The following is a 20905-nucleotide window of genomic DNA, read 5'->3' on the forward strand; positions in this document are numbered from 1 at the left end:
TGGTCACTGGGAGAACTGGGAGGGGTCACTGGGGGAACTGGGAATGGTTACTGGGAGAACTGGGAATGGTCACTGGGGGAACTGGGAATGGTTACTGGGAGAACTGGGAATGGTCACTGGGGGAACTGGGAATGGTCACTGGGAGAACTGGGAATGGTTACTGGGGGAACTGGGAATGGTCACTGGGGGAACTGGGAATGGTCACTGGGAGAACTGGGAATGGTCACTGGAGAACTGGGAATGGTTACTGGGAGAACTGGGAATGGTCACTGGGAGAACTGGGAATGGTCACTGGGAGAACTGGGAATGGTCACTGGGGGAACTGGGAATGGTCACTGGGAGAACTGGGAGGGGTCACTGGGGGAACTGGGAATGGTCACTGGGGAACTGGGAATGGTTACTGGGGAAACTGGGAATGGTTACTGGGAGAACTGGGAATGGTCACTGGGAGAACTGGGAATGGTCACTGGGGGAACTGGGAATGGTCACTGGGAGAACTGGGAATGGTCACTGGGAGAACTGGGAATGGTCACTGGGGGAACTGGGAATGGTCACTGGGGGAACTGGGAATGGTCACTGGGGGAACTGGGAATGGTCACTGGGAGAACTGGGAATGGTCACTGGGAGAACTGGGAATGGTTACTGGGGAAACTGGGAATGGTTACTGGGAGAACTGGGAATGGTCACTGGGAGAACTGGGAATGGTCACTGGAGAACTGGGAATGGTTACTGGGAGAACTGGGAGGGGTCACTGGGAGAACTGGGAATGGTCACTGGGGGAACTGGGAATGGTTACTGGGGGAACTGGGAATGGTCACTGGGGGAACTGGGAATGGTTACTGGGAGAACTGGGAATGGTCACTGGGAGAACTGGGAATGGTTACTGGGAGAACTGGGAATGGTCACTGGGGGAACTGGGAATGGTCACTGGGGGAACTGGGAATGGTTACTGGGAGAACTGGGAATGGTCACTGGGGGAACTGGGAATGGTTACTGGGAGAACTGGGAATGGTCACTGGGGGAACTGGGAATGGTTACTGGGAGAACTGGGAATGGTCACTGGGAGAACTGGGAATGGTCACTGGGGGAACTGGGAATGGTTACTGGGAGAACTGGGAATGGTCACTGGGAGAACTGGGAATGGTCACTGGGAGAACTGGGAATGGTCACTGGGGGAACTGGGAATGGTCACTGGGGGAACTGGGAATGGTCACTGGGAGAACTGGGAATGGTTACTGGGGGAACTGGGAATGGTCACTGGGAGAACTGGGAATGGTTACTGGGGGAACTGGGAATGGTCACTGGGGGAACTGGGAATGGTCACTGGGGGAACTGGGAATGGTCACGGAGAAGGGAGGGGTTACTGGGAGAACTGGGAGGGGTTACTGCAGAGGGTGATCCCAGTCCCTCCCACTCTCTGCTGGCTCACACTGGTCTATACTGGTCCTTACTGGTCTATACTGGTCCATATTGGCTTACACTAGTCCTTATTGGTCTATACTGGTTTATACTGGTCTATACTGGTTTATACTGGGAAACAGCAAGGACACCATCACACCCCCCACACAGCCAAGGTGGTGCTGAGCCAGGTTTGTCAGTCCCTCCCCAATTACTGGTTTACACTGGTTTATACTGGTCTATATTGGTTTGTACTGGTCTATACTAGTGTATACGGGTCTATACTGGTCTATACTGGTCTATACTGGTCTATACTGGTTTATACTGGTTTATACTGGTCCGTACCAGGGAGACGCGGCGCAGGCGGCGGCTCAGGGGCCCGGGCAGCCCCAGGCCCCCCTCGGGCAGGCGAGTGTCAGCGGGGAGGGACAGGCGCTTGGTGACATCCTGGGGACAGGGACACACCAGTGACACACCAGTGTCACCAGTAACACACCAGTGAGAGACCAGTGACACCAGTGAGAGACCAGTGACACCAGTGAGAGACCAGTGACACCAGTGACACACCAGTGAGAGACCAGTGACACCAGTGAGAAACCAGTGACACCAGTGAGAGACCAGTGACACCAGTGAGAAACCAGTGACACACCAGTGACACCAGTGAGAGACCAGTGACACCAGTGAGAGACCAGTGACACCAGTGACACCAGTGAGAGACCAGTGACACCAGTGACACACCAGTGACACACCAGTGACACCAGTGACACACCAGTGACACACCAGTGACATCAGTGCCCTCCCATCCCCTCCGGTCTCCCCCAGTCCCTCCAGTCCCAGTTCCCAGTCCCTCCCAGTCCCTCCCAGTTCCCAGTCCCAGTTTCCCCAGTCCCACCTCGCAGGCGCTGTGCCGCGGGTGCTGGTCCCAGTCCCAGTTCCCAGTCCCTCCCAGTCCCAGTCCCAGTTCCCAGTCCATCCCAGTCCCTCCCAGTCCCCCCAAGTCCCAGTTCCCAGTTCCCAGTTCCCCCAGTCCCCCCAGTCCAGTTCCCAGTTCATCTCCCAGTTCCCCCCAGTCCAGCCAGTTCCCAGTCCCAGTTCCCAGTCCCAGTCCCACCTCGCAGGCGCTGTGCCGCGGGTGCTGCTCCCAGTCCCCCCAGTCCCTCCCAGTCCCTCCCAGTTCCTCCAGTCCCAGTCCCACCTCGCAGGCGCTGTGCCGTGGGTGCTGGTCCCAGTTCCCAGTCCCAGTTCCCAGTCCCCCCCAGTCCCAGTCCCACCTCGCAGGCGCTGTGCCGCGGGTGCTGGTCCCAGTTCCCAGTCCCTCCCAGTCCCTCCCAGTCTATCCCAGTCCCTCCCAGTCCCAGTTCCCAGCCCCAGTCCCACCTCGCAGGCGCTGTGCCGCGGGTGCTGGTCCCAGTTCCAGTTCCCAGTCCCTCCCAGTCCATCCCAGTCTGTCCCAGTCTCTCCCAGTCCCTCCCAGTCCCTCCCAGTCCCTCCCAGTCCATCCCAGTCCCTCCCAGTCCCAGTCCCAGTCCCACCTCGCAGGCGCTGTGCCGCGGGTGCTGGTCCCAGTCCCAGTTCCCAGTCCCTCCCAGTCTGTCCCAGTCTATCCCAGTCCCTCCCAGTCCCCCCAGTCCCACCTCGCAGGCGCTGTGCCGCGGGTGCTGCCCAGTCCCAGTTCCCAGTCCCTCCCAGTCCCTCCCAGTCTGTCCAGTCTATCCTCCCCTCCCAGTTCCCCCAGTCCCACCTCGCAGGCGCTGTGCCGCGGGTGCTGTCTGAGCCTCACGGGTGACGCCACCTCCTCCGAGGATGTCCCCGAGGGGGGTCGCTCTCGCCGTCCGAGCCCATGCGCGCCTCGTCCCCCCCCGCCTCTGGGGGCAGGGAGATCAGGGACCCCAAAAACCCAAAATAAACCCCAAAACAAACCCCAAAAATCCAACACCCCCCCACCTCTGGGGGACACAGTCAGGGACCCCAAAAACACAAAAACCCCAAAACAAACCCCAAAACAAACCCCAAAAATCCAATCCCCCCCGCCTCTGGGGGACACAGTCAGGGACCCCAAAAACTCCAAAACCCAAAAACAAACCGAAAACAAACCCCAAAAATCCAATCCCCCCCCCCCCCGCCTCTGGGGGACACAGTCAGGGACCCTAAAAACCCCAAAACAACCCCAAAACAAACCCCAAAACAAACCCCAAAACCCCCCCCAAAAAATCCAACCGCTCCCACCTCTGGGGGCACAGAGTCAGAGACCCCAAAAACCCCAAACAACCCCAAAAACCCCAAAACAAACCCCAAAAATCCAATCCCCCCCCTTGCCTCTGGGGGCACAGAGTCAGGGACCCCAAAAACCCCAAAACAAACCCCAAAAACTCCAAACACCCCAAAAACCCAAAACAAACCCAAAAGACCCCAAAACAAACCCCAAAAATCCAACCCCCCCCCGCCTCTGGGGGCACACAGTCAGGGACCCCAAAAATACAAAACAAACCCCAAAAACCCCAAAACAAACCCCAAAAATCCAATCCCCCCCTCGCCTCTGGGGCACAGAGTCAGGGACCCCAAAACCCCAAAAACAAACCCCAAAAACCCTAAACACCACCCCGCCTCTGGGGGACACAGTCAGGGACCCCAAAAACCCCAAAAACAACCCCAAAAATCCAATCCCCCCCCCGCCTCTGGGGGACACAGTCAGGGACCCCAAAAACCCCAAAACAAACCCCAAAAACTCCAAACACCCCAAAAACCCCAAAATAAACCCCAAAAATCCAACCCCCCCCACCTGCCTATGGGGGCAGGGAGATCAGGGACCCCAAAACCCCAAAAATCCCAAAACAAACCCAAAAAACCCAGAAACAAACCCCAAAACAAACCCCCCAAAACCCCAAATAAACCCCAAGAACTCCAAAAACAAACCCCAAAAATCCAATCCCCCCCCGCCTCTGGGGGCAGGGAGATCAGGGATCCCAAAAACCCAAAAATCCCAAAAAACAAACCCAAAATCCCCCAAAACAAACCCCAAAACAAACCCAAAAATCCAATGCCCCTCTACCTCTGGGGGCAAGGAGGTCAGGGATCCCAAAAACCCCAAAAATCCCAAAAACCCCAAAACAAACCCCAAAATCCCAATCTCCCCCCCTCCCCCGCCTCTGGGGGCACAGCGTCAGGGACCCCAAAATCCCCAAAAACGGCCCCAAAACAAACCCAAAAAACCCCAAAAACCCAGAAACAAATCCCAAAACAAACCCCAAAAACAACCCCAAAAATCCAATCCCCCTCCGCCTCTGGGGGTACAAAACGTCAGGGACCCTAAAAACCCCAAAACAAACCCAAAAAACAAACCCCAAAAACCAACCCCAAAAACAAATCCCAAAAGTCCCAAGACAAAACCCAAAAACCCCAAAAATCCCAAAATCCCCAAAAAACCCAGAAACAAACCCCAAAACAAACCCCAAAAATCCAATCCCCCCCCCCACCTCTGGGAGCACATCAGGGACCCCAAAAAACCCAAAAACCCCAAAAACCCAAAAACAAACCCCGAAAACCCAAAAACCCCCAAACCCACAGGGACCCCCCCCAATGTCCCCAAGGATCCCCGATGTCCCCAAGGGTCCTCCCGGTGTCCCCAAGGGTCCCCAGGGACGCCAAATCGTGTCCCCCTCCCTCTGGGGACAGAGAGGTGACACGGGGACAACGGGAGGTGGGGGCTGGGGACGGGTGGTGGCACCTGAGGGGACACAGGGGACAGGGGACAGGACCTGGGGGGTGACAGGGGACAGGAGGAGGTGGGGAGGGGACACAGGGGACACAGGGGACAGGAGGAGGTGGGGAGGGGACACAGGGTGGTGGCATCTGTGGGACACAGGGGACAGGAGCTGGGGGGACACAGGGGACAGGAGCTGGGGGGTGACAGGGGACAGGAGCTGAGGGGAGAGGGGACACAGGGCACAGGTGGTGGCATCTGGGGGGACACAGGGGACAGGAGCTGGCGGGGAGGGGACACAGGGGATAGGACCTGTGGGGACACAGGGCACAGGTGGTGGCATCTGGGGGGACACAGGGGACAGGAGGTGACGGGGAGGGGACAGGAGCAGGAGGGTGACAAGGGACAGGACCTGGGGGGACACAGGGGACAGATGATGGGGGGTGACAAGGGACAGGAGCTGGGGAAGAGGGGACACAGGAGACAGGTGGTGGCACCTGAGGGACACAGGGGACAGGTGGTGATGGGGAGGGGACACAGGGGACAGGACCTGGGGGGAGAGGGGACGCAGGGGGTGGTATCTGGGGGGTGACAGGGGACAGGAGCTGGGGGGGTGACAGGGGACAAGTGACAGGACCTGGAGGGGAGGGGACACAGGGTGGGGTGGTGGCACATGGGGTCACAGGGGACAGGACCTGGGGGATGACAGAGGACAGGACCTGGCAGGGGGAGGGGACACAGGGCACAGGACGTGGGGGGGTGACAAGGGACAGGAGCTGGGGGATGACAGGGCACAGGTGGTGGCACCTGGGGGGTGACAAGGGACAGGACCTGGGGGACACAGGGGACAGGAGCTGGTGGGGAGGGGACACAGGGGACAGGACCTGTGGGGACACAGGGCACAGGTGGTGGCACCTGGGGGGTGACAGGGGACAGGAGCTGGGGGGAGGGGACACAGGGGACAGGTGGTGGCACCTGGGGGGTGACAGGGGACAGGAGCTGGGGACAGATGGACGGACACGGGGGTGGCCTGGGGACAGATGGGGACACAGAAGGAGCCGGGGGGGACACGGGGGGGACACGGAAGGGACAGCACAGGGACCCCAGAGCTCTTAAAGGGGCCGTGTCCTGAGGGGGGGGGTCTTAAAGGGACAGGCACCCCGAAATTGTGTCCCCTGAGTTCTTAAAGGGACAGGCACCCCCTTAAAGGGACAGGCACCCCGAAATTGTGTCCCCTGAGTTCTTAAATGGACAGGCACCCCTTAAAGGGACAGGCACCCCGAAATTGTGTCCCCTGAGTTCTTAAAGGGACAGGGACCCCCTTAAAGGGACAGGTGCCCTCTTAAAGGGACAGGTACACTCTTAAAGGGATAGGTACACTCTTAAAGGGACAGGTACCCCCTTAAAGGGACAGGCACACTTTTAAAGGGACAGGCCCCCTCTAAAAAGGGACAGGTAACCCCTTAAAGGGACAGGCAACCTCTTAAAGGGACAGGCATCCACTTAAAGGGATAGGTAACCCGTTAAAGGCAAAGATAACCCCTTAAAGGGACAGGTACACCAAAATTGTGCTCCCATCTTCTTAAACGGACAGGCACCCTCCTTAAAGGGACAGGCACCCCCTTAAAGGGACAGGCACCCTCCCAAAAGGAAGAGGTACCCCAAAATTACACTACCACCTTCTTAAAGGGACAGGCACCCCCTTAAAAGCCCAGGGACCCCCTTACAGAGCCAGTTGCTCTCTTAAAGGGACAGGCAGCCTGTTAAAGAGCCAGGGACCCCCCTTAAAGGGCCAGGCACCCCAAAACTGCGTCCCTGACTTCTTAAAGGGACAGGTACCCTCTAAAAGGGACAGGGATCGTCTTAAAGGGACAGGCACCCCAAAACTGTGTCCCTGACTTCTTAAAGGGACAGGTGCCCTCTTAAAGGGACAGGGACCCCCTTAAAGGGACAGGCACCCCAAAACTGTGTCCTTGACTTCTTAAAGGGACAGGTACCCTCTAAAAGGGACAGGGATCGTCTTAAAGGGACAGGCACCCCCAAACTGTGTCCCTGACTTCTTAAAGGGACAGGTACCCCCTCAATCTCCCTCCTGCCACCCCCAAAGCTTTTAAAGGGCCAGGCACCCCCCCCACCCCGTCTTCTTAAAGGGCCAGCTCCCCCTCGGGGGGCGGGGCCCCCTTAAAGGGCCAGCGCTCACCGCTGTCGCTGCCGGGGCCGTCGCGGGGATCCCCCAGGCCCTTGTCGGGGGCGCGGCCGCCCCGCAGCGTCATGGACAGCTGCCGCTTGATCTTCTTCATCCGGTCCATGGCCGAGCCCTGCCAGGGGCACACCTGAGTGCCCGGCACACCTGGGGGCACCTGGGCACAGCTGGGCACAGCTGGGCACCCCCTGAACACCTGAGCACCCGCCACACCTGGGCACAGCTGAGCGCACCTGGGCACTCACCACACCTGGGCACAGCTGGGCACCCCCTGAACACCTGGGCACAGCTGGGCACTCCCTGCACACCTGGAGCCACTGCACACCTGGGCATCCCCTGAACACCTGAGCACCCGCCACACGTGGGCACACCTGGGCATACCCTAAACACCTGGAGTTACTGCACACCTGAGTGCCTGGTACACCTGGGCACACCTGGGCACACCTGGGCACCCTCTGAACACCTGGGCACAGCTGGGCACCCCCTGAACACCTGAGCACACTGCACACCTGGAGTTACTGCACACCTGGGTGCAGCTGGACACCCCCTACACACCTGGGCACAGCTGGGCACCCCTGCACACCTGAGCACCCACCACACCTGGGCACAGCTGGGCACCTGGGCAGCCCCTGAACACCTCGGCACACCTGGGCACCTCCTGAACACCTGGGCATCCACTGAACACCTAGGCACAGCTGGGCACCTTCTGAACACCTGGGCACCTCCTGCACACCGGGAGCCACTGCACACCTGGGCACACCTGGGCACCTCTGGGTGCAGCTGGGCACCCCCTGCACACCTGAGCACAACCTGCACACCTGAGCACCTGGTGCACCTGGGCGCACCTGGACACCCCCTGAACACCTGGGCACAGCTGGATGCAGCTGGGCACCCCCTGCACACCTGGGCACCCCCTGAACACCTGGGCGCAGCTGGGCACACTGCACACCTGGAGTTACTGCACACCTGGACACACCTGGGCATCCTCTGCACACCTGGGCACCCCCTGAACACCCGGGTACACTGCACACCTGGGCACACCTGGGTGCAGCTGGGCACCCCCTACACACCTGGGCACAACCTGCACATCTGGAGTTACTGCACACCTGGGCACCTCCTGCACACCTGGACCCTCATTCACACCTGGGTCCACCTGGGGCTCACTCTGCACACCTGGATACACCCTGAACACCTGGGGCCCACCCTGAGCACAGCTGGGCACACCTGGGGCCCACCCAGCACACCTGGGTCACCCTGAACACCTGAGCATCCCCTGCACACCTGGAGACCCTCTGCATTCCGGGGCCCACCTGGAGCCCACCTGGCACCCCCTGCACACCTGGAGGCCACCCTGCACACCTGGATTCACCCAGAACACCGGGGCACACCTGGGCCTGCCCTGCACACCTGGACTCCTCCTGCACACCTGGGCACACCTGGAGCCCACCACTCACAACAGGAGCCCGCCCTGCACACCTGGATTCACCCAGAACACCTGGATTCACTCTGCACACCTGGAGCCCGCCCTGCACACCTGGGCACACCTGGATTCACCCAGAACACCTGGACTCTTCCTGCACATCTGGGCACACCTGGATTCACCCTGCACACCTGGATTCACCCAGAACACCTGGGCACACCTGGATTCACCCTGCACAGCTGGACTCTTCCTGCACATCTGGGCACACCTGGAGCTCACATTCACACCGGGAGCCCGCCCTGCACACCTGGATTTTCCCAGAACACCTGAGCACACCCTGCACACCTGGAGCCTGCCCTGCACACCTGGACTCCACCTGCACATCTGGGCACACCTGGAGCTCACATTCACACCTGGAGCCCGCCTGCACACCTGGATTAGCCCCGCACACCTGGAGTCCGCCCCGCACACCTGGATTAGCCCCGCACACCTCGTTCCTCCCCCCCCCGACCCCCTCCCCCCTCCAGCACACCTGGGCCCCCCCCCCCCCGGTGACCCCCCCCCCTCGGTGGGCGCGGCCTCGCCCCCTCCCCCCCCCGCGCTCCCCTCCCAGAGGCGGGGCCGCGCCGCGCGCTCCCGGGGGATCCCGGTATGATCCCGGGGGTTCCGGGGTTTCCCGTTACCGGCTCAGCGGCGCGGCGCCTCCCAGAAATCCTCGGCCATGGCGGGGCCGGGCCCGACCCCGCGGGCGGCTCCGGGGGGGCCGGGCCGGGCCGGGCCGGGCGAGAGCGGCGGGAGCGGCGGCGGCGGCGGCGGAAGATGGCGGCGGGGGCGGGGCCGGGTGACGTCAGCGCGGGGGGCGGGGCGACGCGCTGGGGGCGGGGCTAATAGAAGGGTGACGTCAGCGCAAAGGGCGGGAAAATGCGCTGGAGGGGCGGGGCGAATAGATGAGTGACGTCAGCGCAAAAGGCGGGAAAGGAAATGTGGGGAGAGGGTGGAAAGGGGGCGGGGTTTAGCAGGACACGCCCCCCCTGGGGTGGGGAGGGGGCTCAGGGGGGGGGATGTTTGGGACCCCCCCCCTTTAGGGATTCCCCCGGATCTGGGACCCCCCAAACTCCCCAGGGGGGAGGGATTCCCCTCTGGGGATGCCCAGCCCCAATGACGTCACATCCGGCCTGGGGAACCCCTCCCCACGTTTAAGCCCCGCCCCCAAAGCCAACCAATCACCAGGACCCCTCTGATGGGGGCGGGGCCAGCCCAAAAGAGGCTCCGCCCCCTTTTTTGGGGGGGGACTGGACTCCAAGGTTACTCCTTGTTTACTCCACACTGGATGGGGCTGCTCCCAGGTTACTCCAGCGCTACTCAGGGGTTACTCCGGTGTCAGGAAAGGGTGAGGGGGTCCAGCGCTACCCCGGGTTACTCAGGGGTTACTCTGAGTTTACTCCAGCAGTTACTCCAAGGTTACTCCTGGTTCTCCGGGGTTACTCACAGAACATCCTCCACTGCTGACTGTGCCCTCACAATTTACTCATAAACTACTCAGAGATTACTCCAAGGTTCTCCAGGATCACTCTGGGTACTCTAGGGTTACTCCAAGGTTACTCTGGGGTTCCTTCGGGTACTCCAGGGTTACTCACAGGAGCCTCCCCCCACTGCGGACAGGGTCCTCACAGTTTACTCATAAACTACTCCGGGGTTACTCCAAGGTTCCTCCAGAGTCACTCTGGGTACTCTAGAGTTACTCCAAGGTTACTTTGGGAACTCCAGAGTTACTCCAGGGTCACTCTGGGTACCCTAGGGTTACTCCAAGGTTACTCCAGGGTTACTCTGGATACCCTAGGGTTACTCCAAGGTTACTCCAGGGTTACTCCAGGTTTCTCCAGCATCACTCTGGGTACCCTAGGGTTACTCCAAGGTTACTCCAAGGTTACTCCGAGCTCCCTCCCGTGCACCCCACACCCTGCCCCCCTCCACACACACACATCACTCCGAGCTCGATATAAAATCCGCTTTACTCCGGCTTTACTCCAGGTGTGCGGGGCCCTCAGGTGTCGGGGGGGTCCTGCAGCCCCTGCAGCTCCCGCAGGCCCTGGGGGAGGGGCAGAGCGTTGTGGGCGGGGCCCGCAGCGAGGGGGGCGTGGCCAGGGAAGGGGCGGGGTTACCTCCAGCACCAATCGGATGTGAGCGCGGATCTTGGCCCCGTCGCGCGTCAGGGAATCGCTGAGCCTGGGAGGGGCGGGGCCAAAGTGGGCGTGGCTTCAGGGGGAGGGTGGGGTCACCTGTGTGGGTGTGGCCTGGTGATTGGCAGGGTGAGGCCACGCCTTTTTCGGGCATGAGGTGGGGGTGTGGCCTGATGAACATCACTCCTTTTTTGGTCATGGGGTAGAGATGTGAGCTCCTTTTATGGTGTGGGTGTGGCTGAAGGGGGCGTGGCTTCTCCACCTGGAGCCTCCTTTGGCCACAGGTGAGTGTAAAGAGGGTGTGGCCTAAGTGGGTGTGGTCCGAAAAGGGGTGTGGTTAGGCAAGCACCTCCCACACCCAAAAAACAGCTGGGATGGGGTGTGGGGGGCGTGGCCTTGGCAAAGGGGTGTGGTCCCAACAAAGGGGCGTGGCCTGTGTGGATGTGGTGTGTCTCATGGGTGTGGTCCCAACAAAAGGGGCGTGGTCAAGGGGGGGATGACCGAGGGTCAATGTCCAGCACCCATGGTTGTGTCTGGGGGATGGGCGTGGCCTGGGTGTGGTCGGGGGTGTCCATGTGGTGTGGGCGTGGCCAGAGTGTGTCAGGGGCGTGGCCAGGCTGTCTCACCTCTGCAGGAGGGAACTGCGGCGCTCCAGGTGCCGAAGGGCCTCGGGCAGCGTCAGCTCCGCGAAGAACCCGAAACCCAGAGCCACGAACACGCGCTGGGGGTCCGGGCTGGGGCACAAGGGGGTCAAGGGGGGGCCTGAGGGGTTCCTGGAGACCCCAGGGCAGCAAATTTCGGGGATCCATGGGGTCCTGGGGGAGGGTTAGGGGAGCTGCAGGGGAATTTTGGGGCAGTTCTGAGTTATTTGGGAGGGGCCTAAAACAGGATTGGGGTCCCCAGAGGTTCCCAGGCTGGTGCTGGGGAGTTCTGGGGTCACTCAGGGCGGTTCTGGGGTCCCTGCAGTGCTCAAGGGGCGGTTTTGGGGGGATCTGAGGAGGATTTTGGGGTCCCAGCCTCACTCACACTTCGGCGTTGACGAAGAAATTGCAGCCAAGATCCACCTGGGTGTGCAGGGGGCCGGCGGCGTCCTGGGGACCCCCAAAATTCCCCCAGAGCCCCCTGGTGTCACACAGAGACCCCCCCAAACCCCCCTGGGGACCCCCAATCTCCCCAAACCCTCCCAGTGTCACACAGAGACCCCCCCAAACCCTCCCAGAGCCCGCTGGTGTCACACAGAGACCCCCAAACACTCCCTGGGGACCCCCAAAATTCCCCCAGAGCCCCCCAGTGTCACACAGAGACCCCCCCCCAAACCCCCAGAGCCCCCCAGTGTCACACAGAGACCCCCAGATCCTGCCAGAGCCCCCCAGTGTCACACAGAGAGCCCCAAACAACCCCAGGGACCCCCAGTCCGCACCCCCAAATCCTCTCAGGAAACCCCAAATTTCCCCAGATCCCCCAGGGAACCCCAAATGCCCCCAGACGCCCCAAATCCAACGCAAGGCCAACAAAATAACACCACGATCATTCCAGAGACCCCCCAATAACCCCTCAAACACCCCTAAAAACCCCAACTCCCCCACCAGACCCCCAATTACCCCCCAAACACCCCCGAAATACCCCAAGCCTCATCCACGGGACCCTCAATTACATCCCAAACACCCCCCAAACCCCCACCCCCGAGAAACCCCCAAAATACCCCCCAAACCCCCATCCCAATCCCCCCAAAACCCCCAAAATACCCTCCATCCCTCCCAAATCCCCGCCAAACCCCCACCAACCCAACCCCACGACACCCCCAGTACCCTCCCCAAAACCCCCTCTAGATCCCCCCAATTTCCCTCCAGACCCTCCCCCCCCAAGCCACGTGCCCTCCCCAAGCCACGCCCCCTCCCCAAGCCACGCCCCAAAGCCACGCCCAGGCCACGCCCACTCTCACCTGGAGGCGCGCGAGGGCGGAGCGGAGCTGCAGCACCTGCGCCTGCTGCTCGAACACGGCCTCGCGCTGCTCCTGCACGCGCCTGCGGGGGGCGCTGGTGGGGGGGGGCGGGGATATCGTGGGGGGGGGGACGGGGATGGAATCGCGATATGACGTCACGTACCTCAGGTCGCGCTGCAGGACGTCGCTGACGAACGCCTCGTAGCGCTGCGCCTTCTCCGCCGCCGCCGCCATGCTGCCTGTGACGTCAGCGGCGCGCCGGAAGTTTTAGTCGCCGCGCCGGAAGTGGATCAAGGCCGCGCCGGAAGTGCTTCATCGCCGTGCTGCCGGCTCGGCGTTCGGGCGCCCCCTGGCGGGCGGGAGGTCCGGGTTCCGTGTTTCTCTCCCTTCCCCGCCTATCGCGGCCGCATATCGCGACATCCGCGCCGCTCTATCGGCTCCGCGCTGCCCATCAGTCCACCCCACAACCAGGCCCAGCCCTTACCTGTCCCAGGTGTGCCCACCTCAGGCTCTGTGGCCCCTCCCCCTCTGTCGCCCCCCCCGTGGTAAAGGCTCCCCTCACCCTAGACCTCCCCCCAAATTTTGGGGTCCCCCCTCCCCAGCAGTGACACAGCGACAGCAGCTCAAGGATTTATTGTCCCCTTGTGCCAGAGCCAAAGGGGCGGGGCTAAGCGGGGCGTGGCCAAGCGGGGGGCGTGGCCAAGCGGGGGGGCGGAGCTTACACACTCACGAGCGCACACTGAGAGACCCCCACCACAATTTGGGGGGGTGGGAGGGGGGCAGAGCAGCGTTTGGCGAGCGCAGAGCAGGGGGGTGGGGACGGTCCGGGGGGATTTGGGGGGTCCCGAACACTTGGGGACCCCCCCATGGGGGATTTGGGGGTCCCGCGAGGATTTGGGGGAGTCCCGGGTGGGTTTTTGGGGGGTCCCGTGTACCAGAACCCCCCATGGGGGATTTGGGGGTGCAACGTGGGACCGCCCCTGTGGAAATTTGGGGGTGCCACACACCAGGGATGGATTTGGGGGGGGGTCGTGGGTGCCCCAGGTGTGTTTTGGGGTGCCCCGGGTGTATTTGGGATCCCCTGGTGTGATTTTGGGGTTCCCCGATGTAATTTTGGGGTCCTGGGTGTATTTCTGGGGTCTCCCGGTGTGATTTTGGGGTCCACGGTGTATGTTTGAAGTTCCCAGATACATTTTGGGGTTCCCCGGGTATTCTGGGGGTTCCCAGTTGTATTTTTGGGGTCCCCCAGTGTATTTTTGGGTACCCCGGTGTATTTTGGGGTCCCCCGGTGTATTTGGGGTTCCCAGTTGTATTTTTGGGGTCCCCCGGTGTATTAGGGGTTCCCAGGTGTATTTTTTGGGTCCCCCAGGTGTATTTTGGAGTTCCCAGGTGTATTTTTGGAGTCCCCCAGGTGTATTTTGGGGTCCCCAGGTGTATTTTGGGGTTCCCCAGGTGTATTTTGGAGTTCCCAGGTACATTTTGGGGTCCCCAGGTGTATTTTTGGGGTGTATTTTGTGTCCCCCAGGTGTATTTTGGGGTTCCCAGGTGTATTTTTGGAGTCTCCCAGGTGTGTTTTGGGGTCCCCCGGAGTTTTGGGGCACCTCAGTCGGCGAAGAGGCTGGCGAAGCTCTGCCGCAGCGCCCGCAGGCTCTCGGGGGGGCCCTGCTCGGGGGCGCTGCAGAATTTGGGGGTTCAGGGGGGTCCAGGGGGGTCCAACCCCCCCCAGCCCCCTCCCAGCCCCTCCCCCGACTTACCTGGGGGGAGGGGCTGCGCCCGGTTTGGGGGCCAGGGCCGGTTTGGGGGCGATGGCGGGGCCTGGGGGCGGGGCTGGCGGGTGGTGGGCGGGGCTTGGGGGCCCGGGGGGCGGGGCTGGGGCACGGAGGGGGGCGCTGGAGGCGGGGCTGGGGAGAGGTGGGCGGGGCTTGGGGGCGGGGCTGGGGTGATGTGACCGGGCCTGGGGGGCGGGGCTGAGGGGAGGTGGGCGGGGCTTGGGGGCGGGGCTGGGGTGATGTGACCGGGCCTTGGGGGCGGGGTTGTGGAGAGGTGGGCGGGGCTTGGGGCGTGGCTGAGAAGTGGGCGGTGCCTGAGGCCTTGGCTGGGGGGACAGCACTGGGCCTGGTGGGCGGGGCTGAGAAGTGGGCGGGGCTTGAGGGCGTGGCTGGGCTGTGGGCGAGGTTGGGCGTGGCTGGGAAGGGCGGGGCTTGAGGGCGTGGCTGGGCTGTGGGTGAGGTTGGGCGGGGCTGAGAAGTGGGCGGGGCTTGAGGGGGGCTGGGCTGTGGGTGAGGTTGGGCGTGGCTGTGGGGAGGTGGGCGGGGCTTGTGGGCGGGGCTGAGACGCTGAGGCAGCCAGAGGTGGGCGTGGCTGCTGAGTGGGTGGGGTTTGTGGGCGTGGCTGCTGCGTGGGCGTGGCCGCTGGGTGTGGCTGAGGCGACCCGGGCGGGGTTTGTGGGCGGGGCTGAGGGGAGGTGGGGCGTGGCTGGGGCGTGGCCCCTGGGCTTTGGGGGCGGGGCTGAGCCGCGAGTGGGCGGGGCTGGGCGGGGCCTCGAACAGGAGCAGGGCCGGGTTGGGGGGGCGTGGTGAGGCTCCGCCCATTTGTGGGCGTGGCTGTCCCTGCGGCGGGGGGCGGGGCTGGGCCGGAGGCGCCGCACCTGGGAGGGAACAGAAACACCTGAGAGGGGCGGGGCTGGGGCAGGGAAACGCCCCAAATTTGGGGGGGATCCCCCAGATTTTGGGGTGTCCGGGGGGAGGGCAAATCAGGAGGGGCTCCCCAAATTTGGGGAGCTTGGGATGAATTTTCCTCCCCACTTTGGGCACTCCGAATTTGGGGGCAAATCCCGAATTTTGGGGAACCCCTGATTTTCCCTAAAAAATTCCAATATTTTCAGCAAAATCCAATCCCTGAATTTTTCCCCCCGAATCCCCCCTGGATTTTTTGGGGAGGGGCTCCCAGGATTTTTGGGGGTGGGGGCGGGGTTTGCTCACCCTGGGGTTGGGGTCTCTGCTGGGGGGGGGTCCCCGCCCGGGGCGCCCCCGACGTCACCGACACCTGCGGGGCACAAAGGGGGCGGGGCTCAGTTCGGGGGGCGTGTCCAGGTGGGGGGGGGGGGGAGGGAGAGGGGGGAGGGGCTGTTACCTGTGGGCGTGGCCGAGCGGGGGAGGGGCTGCGGGGGGGGGGCAGCTCCTCCCTCATCCGCCCCAGCACCAGCTCCACGATCTGCGCCTGATCCTCGGCCGCGCCCGGGCCCAGCAGCGGCAGCCACGAGCCCAGAACCTGCGGGTGGGCGGGGCTCAGGTGTGCAGATGTGCCCCAGGTGTGGGGGGAGGGGGGGCAGTGAGAGGTCCAGGTGCTCAGGGAAACCCAAGGGTGGGGGGGGGGAGGTGGCAGGTGGGGCCCAGGTGTGCCACAGGTGTCTCAAAGGTGATCCAGGTGGGTCCCAGGTGTGTCTCAGAGCCCCCAGGTGTGTCCCAGGTGTGTCTCACATCTCTCAGGTGTGTCCCAAGTGCCCCAGGTGTAACCTAGGTGTCCCAGGTGTGTCCCAGGTGTGTCCCAGGTGTACCCTAGGTGCCCCTGATGCTTCCCAGGTGTCTCAGGTATGCCCCAGGTGTCCCAGGTGTGTCCCAGGTGTCTCAGGTGTCCCAAATGCCCCAGGTGTGTCCCAGGTGTTCAGGTGTGTCCCAGGTGTCCCAGAGCCCCCTGATGCTCCCCAGGTGTCTCAGAGCCTCCAGGTGTGTCCCAGGTGTGTCCCAGGTGTCTCAGACCCCCAGGTGTATCCCAGAGCCCCAGGTGTGCCCCAGGTGTGTCCAGGGCCCCCAGGTGTGTCCCAGGTGTGGCTCACCTGCACGATGTGCTCCTGCCCGTCGGGGCCCCTCAGCGCCTCCACCCCGCAGATGTCGACGCCCCCGAAGAGGGCGGAGCAGGCGTCGACCCAGCCCCGGTGCCTGGGGAGGGGCGGGGTCAGGGCCACGCCCAGCGCAGTGACCACACCCCTCGGTGACCACACCCACTCTGTGTGACCATGCCCCCTCACTATGACCACACCCACTATGACCACACCCACCTCAGCGTGACCACACCCTTGGTGACCACACCCCTCTGTGTGGCCACCTCCTCACTGTGACCACACCCCAATGACCACACCCCATCAGTGACCACACCTACGGTGACCACACCCCCTCTCCGTGACCACGCCCATCTGCGTGACCACGCCCCTCACTGTGACCACACCCCGTCAGTGACCACACTTCATAGCCACACCCCTTTCCATGTGGCCACACCTTTTCTCTCACAGCCACGCCCCTTCCCGCATAGCCACGCCCTTTCTTGCTAAGCCATGCCCCTTCCCACATAACCACGCCCCTTCTCTCCCAGCCCCGCCCTCCTTTCTGCCCACCCCCACCCTGTGACCCTCCCCCAGCCCCACCTGAGCCCCTCCCACAGCCCCCGCCCCCCAAGCTCCGCCCCCTCACTCACCTGGGGCTCAGCACCACCGGCTCCACCTGCGGCCCCTCCCCCGCGCTGTCCCGCCCCCCACGGACCACCTGAGGGTGGGGGAGGGACCCGGGGGTCAGGGGGGACCCCAGAGCCCCCCTGGGACCCCCACATGGACCCAGTTCCTTCCCAATCCCTCCCAGTCCCTCCCAGTCCATCCCAGCCCCTCCCACCCTCTCCCAAATCCCCCGTCTCTCCAGTCCCTCCCAGTTCCTCCCAATCCTCCAGTTCCTCCCAATCATTTCCCAGTGCCCCCCAATCCCCCCAGTCCTCCTAATCGCCTCCAGCCTCCCAACCTTCCCAATCCCTCCCAGTCTCCTCCAGTTCCCAGTTCCCAATCCCTCAGCCCTCCCAATCTCCCAGTCCATTCCAGTCCCTCCATCTCCAGTCCCCCAATCCCTCCCAATCCCCCCAGTCCTCCCAGTCCATCCCAGTCCCTCCCCCCCCCCCCCCCCCCCCCTCCCCCTTTTCCCCCCCCCCAATCCCTCCCACCCCCCCCCCTCCCCCCCCAGTCCCTCTCTTTCCCCTCCCAATCCTTTCCCAGTCCCTCCCAGTCCCTCCCAGTCCATCCCAGTTCCCCCCAATTCCTCTCTTCCCCCTCCCAGTCCCTCCCATTCGCCTCCCACTCCCTTCCCAGTCCTTTCCCAGTCCCTCCCAGTGCCCCCCAGTCACTCCCAGTCCCTCCCAGTCCCTCCCAGTCCCTCCCAGTGCTCCCAGTGCTCACCGCAGTGCCCGGTACTCGTCCCCGATTCTCTGCACGCGCAGTCTCTGTGTCCCCGCGGGTCCCCCCTGCACCAGAGCCCCGGCCCGGGCCCCGCCCATGGCAGCGGCCACCGCCCCCAGCACCTGCGGGGACCCCACGCGCACCTGGGGACAGGGACAGGGGACAGTGAGAGGGGACAGTGGGACACAGGGATGGGGACAGGGACAGGGATGGGGACAGTGGGACAGTGGGACACAGGGGACAGGGATGGGACAGGGACAGTGGGACAAGGGATAAGGGACAGGGGACAGTGGGACACAGGGATGGGGACAGTGGGACAGGGACAGGGGACAGTGACACAGGGATGGGACAGGGAGGGGGACAGTGGGATACAGGGACAGGGATGGCGACAGTGGCATAGGAACAGTGGGACAGGGATGGGGACAGGGGACAGGGATGGGACACAGGGATGGGGACAGTGGGACACGGACAGTGAGACAGGGATGGGGACGGGTATGGGAGAGTGGGACAGATGGGGACAGGGACAGGGATGGGACAGTGAGACAGGGGACAGTGGGACAGGGATGGGGACACAGGGACAGGGGACAGGGATAGGGACAGGGACAGGACAGTGAAACAGGGACAGGGGACAGTGGGACACAGGGGACAGGGATGGGACAGGGACAGGGGACACAGGGATGGGACAGGGATGGGGACAGGGATGGGAAGGGGGACAGGGATGGGGACAGGGATGGGACAAGGACAGGGAACAGTGATGGGACAGGGACAGATGGGACAGGGATGGGACAGGGACAGAGATGGGACAGGGACAGGGATGGGGACAGTGGGACAGGGACAGTGGGACAGGGGACAGTGGGACACAGGGATGGGAACACAGGGATGGGGACAGTGGGACACAGGGACAGGGGACAGGGACAGGGGACAGTGGGACACAGGGATGGGGACACAGGGACAGGACAGGGACACGTCCAGTGGCCACACAGAGCCAGGGCCGTTGGCCACACCCACACCAAGCCACACCCACAAATTTGCATCCCAAAAGGCCACGCCCACAGAGCCACACCCAATGGAACACCCAGAGCCACGTCCCTTTGGCCACACCCACCGAGCCGCATTGCATTGACCACGCCCACACGACCACACCCACACCGACCACACCCCATGACCACACCCCGTGACCACGCCCCATTGACCACACCCACATTGGCCCCTCCCCTCCCTCCCGGTGGGCGGGGGCCTCACCTGTCCCACCCCGGCGGGGGCGGGGCTGAGCGTCACCGACATGGGGAAGGTGGGCGTGGTCAGCTGGGGACACACCAGTGACACCAGTGAGAGACCAGTGAGAGACCAGTGACACCAGTGAGACACCAGTGACACCAGTGAGAGACCAGTGAGAGACCAGTGACACACCAGTGACACCAGTGACACCAGTGACACCAGTGACACACCAGTGACACACCAGTGACACACCAGTGACACCAGTGAGACACCAGTGACACCAGTAACACACCAGTGACACCGGTGACACCAGTAACACACCAGTGACACCAGTGAGACACCAGTGACACACCAGTGACACCAGTGACACCAGTGACACACCAGTGACACCAGTGAGACACCAGTGACACACCAGTGACACCAGTGAGAGACCAGTGAGAGACCAGTGACACACCAGTGACACCAGTGAGAGACCAGTGACACACCAGTTACACACCAGTGACACCAGTGAGAGACCAGTGACACACCAGTAACACCAGTAACACACCAGTGAAACCAGTGAGACCAGTGAGACACCAGTAACACACCAGTAACACACCAGTGAAACCAGTGAGAGACCAGTGACACCAGTGACACCAGTGAGAGACCAGTGAGAGACCAGTGAGACACCAGTAACACACCAGTGAGAGACCAGTAACACCAGTGAGAGACCAGTGAGAGACAGTGAGAGACCAGTGACACCAGTAACACACCAGTAACACCAGTAACACCAGTGAGAGACCAGTGACACCAGTGACACCAGTGACACCAGTGAGAGACCAGTGACACCAGTGACACACCAGTGACACCAGTGACACCAGTGAGAGACCAGTGACACCAGTGAGAGACCAGTAACACCAGTGACACACCAGTGACACCAGTTACACACCAGTGACACCAGTGAGAGACCAGTGACACCAGTGAGAGACCAGTGACACCAGTGAGAGACCAATGACACACCAGTGACACCAGTGACACCAGTGAGAGACCAGTGAGAGACCAGTGACACACCAGTAACACACCAGTGACACCAGTGAGAGACCAGTGACACCAGTAACACACCAGTGACACCAGTGAGAGACCAGTAACACCAGTGACACACCAGTGACATTGCCCACTTGTCACAAAATACATCCCAGTGCTCCCAGTCCCCCCAGTCCCCTCCCAGTCCCCCCCCAGTCCCTCCCAGTTCCCCCCCAGTCTCTCCCAGTCCCTCCCAGTCCCTCCCAGTTCCCCCCCAGTCCCCCCAGTGCTCACCAGTCCCCGGGGCCGGTTGCAGAAGTGCTGTGGCACCAGTGGAAAAGCCTCATGGCCCAGTTCCCGCTGCAGCCGAGCCAACTGGGCAAACTGGGAGCACTGGGAATGTCAAGGGCCAGGCAAGCGCCCTGCCCAGTGCTCCCAGTCCTCCCCAGTATCGCTCCCAGTGCCGCCCAGTCCCTCCCAGTCACCTCCCAATCCTCTCCCAGTGCTCCCAGTCCCTCTCAGTCACCTCCCAATCCTCTCCCAGTGCTCCCAGTCCCTCTCAGTCACCTCCCAATCCCCTCCCAGTGCTCCCAGTCTTCCCCAGTATCCCTCCCAGTCCATCTCAGCGTC

At 62.6% G+C, this 20905-nt stretch overlaps 2 protein-coding genes across 3 annotated transcripts in view; both read right to left on the reverse strand.

Moving 5' to 3' along the window:
• CDK16 (cyclin dependent kinase 16) overlaps positions 1-9484 on the reverse strand; it is a 31240-nt gene extending 21756 nt beyond the window's left edge. The window contains 5 exon segments of the mRNA XM_033083645.1: positions 1744-1845; positions 3140-3210; positions 3213-3263; positions 7299-7416; positions 9405-9484. Coding sequence (XP_032939536.1) covers positions 1744-1845; positions 3140-3210; positions 3213-3263; positions 7299-7407 — 333 coding nt within the window. The 5' untranslated portion in view covers positions 7408-7416; positions 9405-9484.
• Positions 9485-10715: 1231 nt separating this feature from the next.
• UXT (ubiquitously expressed prefoldin like chaperone) lies at positions 10716-13348 on the reverse strand. 2 transcript variants are annotated; one of them, XM_033083526.2, is made up of 6 exons: positions 13007-13340; positions 12844-12925; positions 11928-11992; positions 11528-11635; positions 10884-10947; positions 10716-10810 (listed from the first exon to the last, which is right to left on the reverse strand). In XM_033083526.2, exons 1-6 carry the CDS (start codon positions 13075-13077, stop codon positions 10766-10768), a joined length of 435 nt encoding a protein of 144 aa, XP_032939417.1. In that variant the 5' UTR covers positions 13078-13340; the 3' UTR covers positions 10716-10765. The 2 variants fall into 2 exon arrangements, with proteins under 2 accessions (XP_032939417.1, XP_032939418.1); XM_033083527.2 differs by lacking the exon at positions 10884-10947 and having other exon boundaries at positions 13007-13348.
• Positions 13349-20905: the final 7557 nt, after the last annotated feature.

This window comes from Catharus ustulatus, chromosome 32 (genome assembly GCF_009819885.2).
Source record: "Catharus ustulatus isolate bCatUst1 chromosome 32, bCatUst1.pri.v2, whole genome shotgun sequence".
NCBI lineage: Eukaryota > Metazoa > Chordata > Aves > Passeriformes > Turdidae > Catharus > Catharus ustulatus.

Excerpts from the sequence above, each read along its gene's own strand:
- UXT (XM_033083526.2), bottom strand. The coding sequence starts at position 13,077 with ATGGCGGCGGCGGCGGAGAAGGCGCAGCGCTACGAGGCGTTCGTCAGC. Across the intron at positions 12,926-13,006 it reads GTCCTGCAGCGCGACCTGAG|GCGCGTGCAGGAGCAGCGCG; the intron begins GTACGTGACGTC and ends CGCCCCCCGCAG. Across the intron at positions 10,811-10,883 it reads ACATCCGATTGGTGCTGGAG|GGCCTGCGGGAGCTGCAGGG; the intron begins GTAACCCCGCCC and ends CCCCTCCCCCAG.